Source organism: Anneissia japonica, unplaced genomic scaffold (genome assembly GCF_011630105.1).
Source record: "Anneissia japonica isolate Jap-2015-1 unplaced genomic scaffold, ASM1163010v1 scaffold142_len1259957_cov175, whole genome shotgun sequence".
NCBI lineage: Eukaryota > Metazoa > Echinodermata > Crinoidea > Comatulida > Comatulidae > Anneissia > Anneissia japonica.
Genome location: NW_022684560.1, coordinates 146,179 through 148,530, shown reverse-complemented (window position 1 = coordinate 148,530; position 2,352 = coordinate 146,179). Strand labels below are relative to the sequence as shown.

Below are 2,352 nucleotides of genomic sequence, written 5' to 3'. Positions count from 1 at the left end.
AGATGTGTATATATATATAGGCCTATATATATGTATATATATATTTACTGTATATATATAACAATATATTAGCAACAATGTTTAATAATAGGCATAATAATAGCAATATGGTAAATGATTAAAATGTGGCTCTCTCAAATAAAACACCAATGCCAAAACGGAAATAATGTTATATCAAATCGAATCTTATTGTTTATTTTATTTTATTCAAATGTATTTGGACGAGGTTTTTCATAAACATGCGTTCCGAAAAATGGTAACTGAACTGGTTTAAACATTTTGTTCATTTGCATCGATAATTTGATGTGGATCCACGTGTGTCTCATATTTACAAATGCAGACGCAAACACAACTAACTTTGAAAATTTTAACTAGAGATATGAACATGGATTATTTTGTAATTTTTATCTTAATTTTGGTAACTCATGTAAGCTTCGTCAACACAATTGAGCCCCAATTGTTTAACAATGAACATACTCGGCCACCTAGACGTGCATACACTGTTAGTATAATTTGTATAGATACTCTTAATTAATTATATAATTACTACTCGAAAGTGTTCTATTTTCATTTCAAGTTGAAGGAACCGTAAGTGCTATCACTGAGTGTGCCTTGGATGAAATTCTTAGCAGCGTCAACACCACGTGTATGGTAGGAAATAAACAGTTTTCATTAGATGCAGTTAATGATTTTATTTTAAAGTCAAACTAAATTAATGAAAACAACATTTAAAACATAAATAAAAGCTAGTATCAGGTGAATAAAACTTCTAATTAAAGAATTGTCAAACTAACTAATGTAGATCTTCACCAACCATTCTATACCTTGCATTTGCGCTAACATGTAGTACTCGAGGTATCTTTTCTCCCTACTACAAAACAATCGTAGTAGCCAATATGTAATACAACTTGCGACAAATATGCAATGATTTATGCAGAGGAGTTTTAATAGTTAAAATTAATAGTTATTTGTGGTTTTATTAAAATGTTGACTAAACTGTTTTTACTTTCTCTTGTATCATTGGTCGGCAATATATTCATATATTTTTTGGAAAACTACAGATTAATAATAAATATAGCTAATTTCAATGCGGTTCAATTGAGGTACTTTTATCAACACAAAGAATTGCATTCCGGCCAAATGTGAATAACATAATTGAAAAGAATATTTGTGTGAGCACTGACAATTACGATTATGCACTAGTATTTTTTCTTGATTGAATTAAGCTTTAATATGGAATTAGAAACTTAAACAACCTTTACTAAAATAGTTTCAAATATTAGAAAGACCTATTGATTTGGTTGTTTTTCTTTTTTTAGAATTCCGAAAATATACTTTTAAAAATTGACTATCTGGATCAACTACTACTTGGCAAATTTCACTCTTCTAATATGTCGACTTACGAAAATTCATCAGATCAACTCTGTAAGTTCATCTGGGATAGATAACCTTAATTACAGCTATCAAGTTTACTATACATTATCATAAGCTTCTGCTAAATTTCTTTCCTTTCTTTATTCGTATTTTTTTTTGTAGAATTCATTTAATTTATTCTGTGAAATGTATGCCTATACTTATTAATATATTATTAAACTAAATTTATAAATGATAAAGATAATATTATCATTTTTATATTTATTATGATATTATTATTATTATTATTATTATTATTATTATTATTATTATTATTATAAATGGTATTATTATATTATATAACAATTATCTGTTTCTGATTCACATATTTAGCTTTTATTGTTTTTCAACTGCATCCGAACACCAGCAGAAGAGAGTTAAAGATTACTTTGAATGACGAAATTATCGTCTTCTCTATAAAGTTACCTTTACATGCAGGTTAGATATGTTTTAAATTTACATATACAATACTAATTGATTATTGCGAATGCCCGTAATGTGGCATAATCAGATAATTTTTAGGGAAACGTTTAGCGCTGCAGTTGCTGGTCAGCTTCTCAACCTGGGGGTCGGGGGTCAATCCCCCACTAAATGTATTTCACTTTTTTCTTTAGGCAATATGCACTTCACCTACAGTTAGCCAGGTGTACAAGTGGTATTTGGTAGGTTCGAATTAATGAGCTGATTTTTAACTGCAACATTTTGGAATTCTTCCCAGGGAGCATGAAACCTGTTTTCGAGGCTCACTAGGAGAATTTATTCGCGCGAATCGAAGGCGTCGGTGCGGTTCCTGAGCTCTGATTGATTGCGCACTTTTTTCGCTTCGCAATAATGTAATCGCTTATAAAGAGACCCTGTTGATGATGAAGTGCTATGTAATACAGTATTAACATATTATTCTTTATCAGTATTTTTCTAAAGACTATTTATGCTTTCGAA

The 2,352-nt window shown here is 29.5% G+C and overlaps 2 protein-coding genes across 2 annotated transcripts in view; both read left to right on the top strand.

Annotated features, from left to right (window-relative positions):
- Positions 1–1,232, top strand: part of LOC117106241 — a 6,605-nt gene extending 5,373 nt beyond the window's left edge. The window contains exons 6-7 of the mRNA XM_033247595.1: positions 578–651; positions 1,227–1,232. Coding sequence (XP_033103486.1) covers positions 578–651; positions 1,227–1,232 — 80 coding nt within the window. The remainder of the gene's footprint in view (positions 1–577; positions 652–1,226) is intronic.
- LOC117106233 (latrophilin Cirl-like) overlaps positions 14–2,352 on the top strand; it is a 4,584-nt gene continuing 2,245 nt past the window's right edge. The window contains exons 1-2 of the mRNA XM_033247582.1: positions 14–1,425; positions 1,747–1,851. Of these exons, the coding sequence (XP_033103473.1) occupies positions 1,392–1,425; positions 1,747–1,851 (139 nt within the window). The 5' untranslated portion in view covers positions 14–1,391. The remainder of the gene's footprint in view (positions 1,426–1,746; positions 1,852–2,352) is intronic.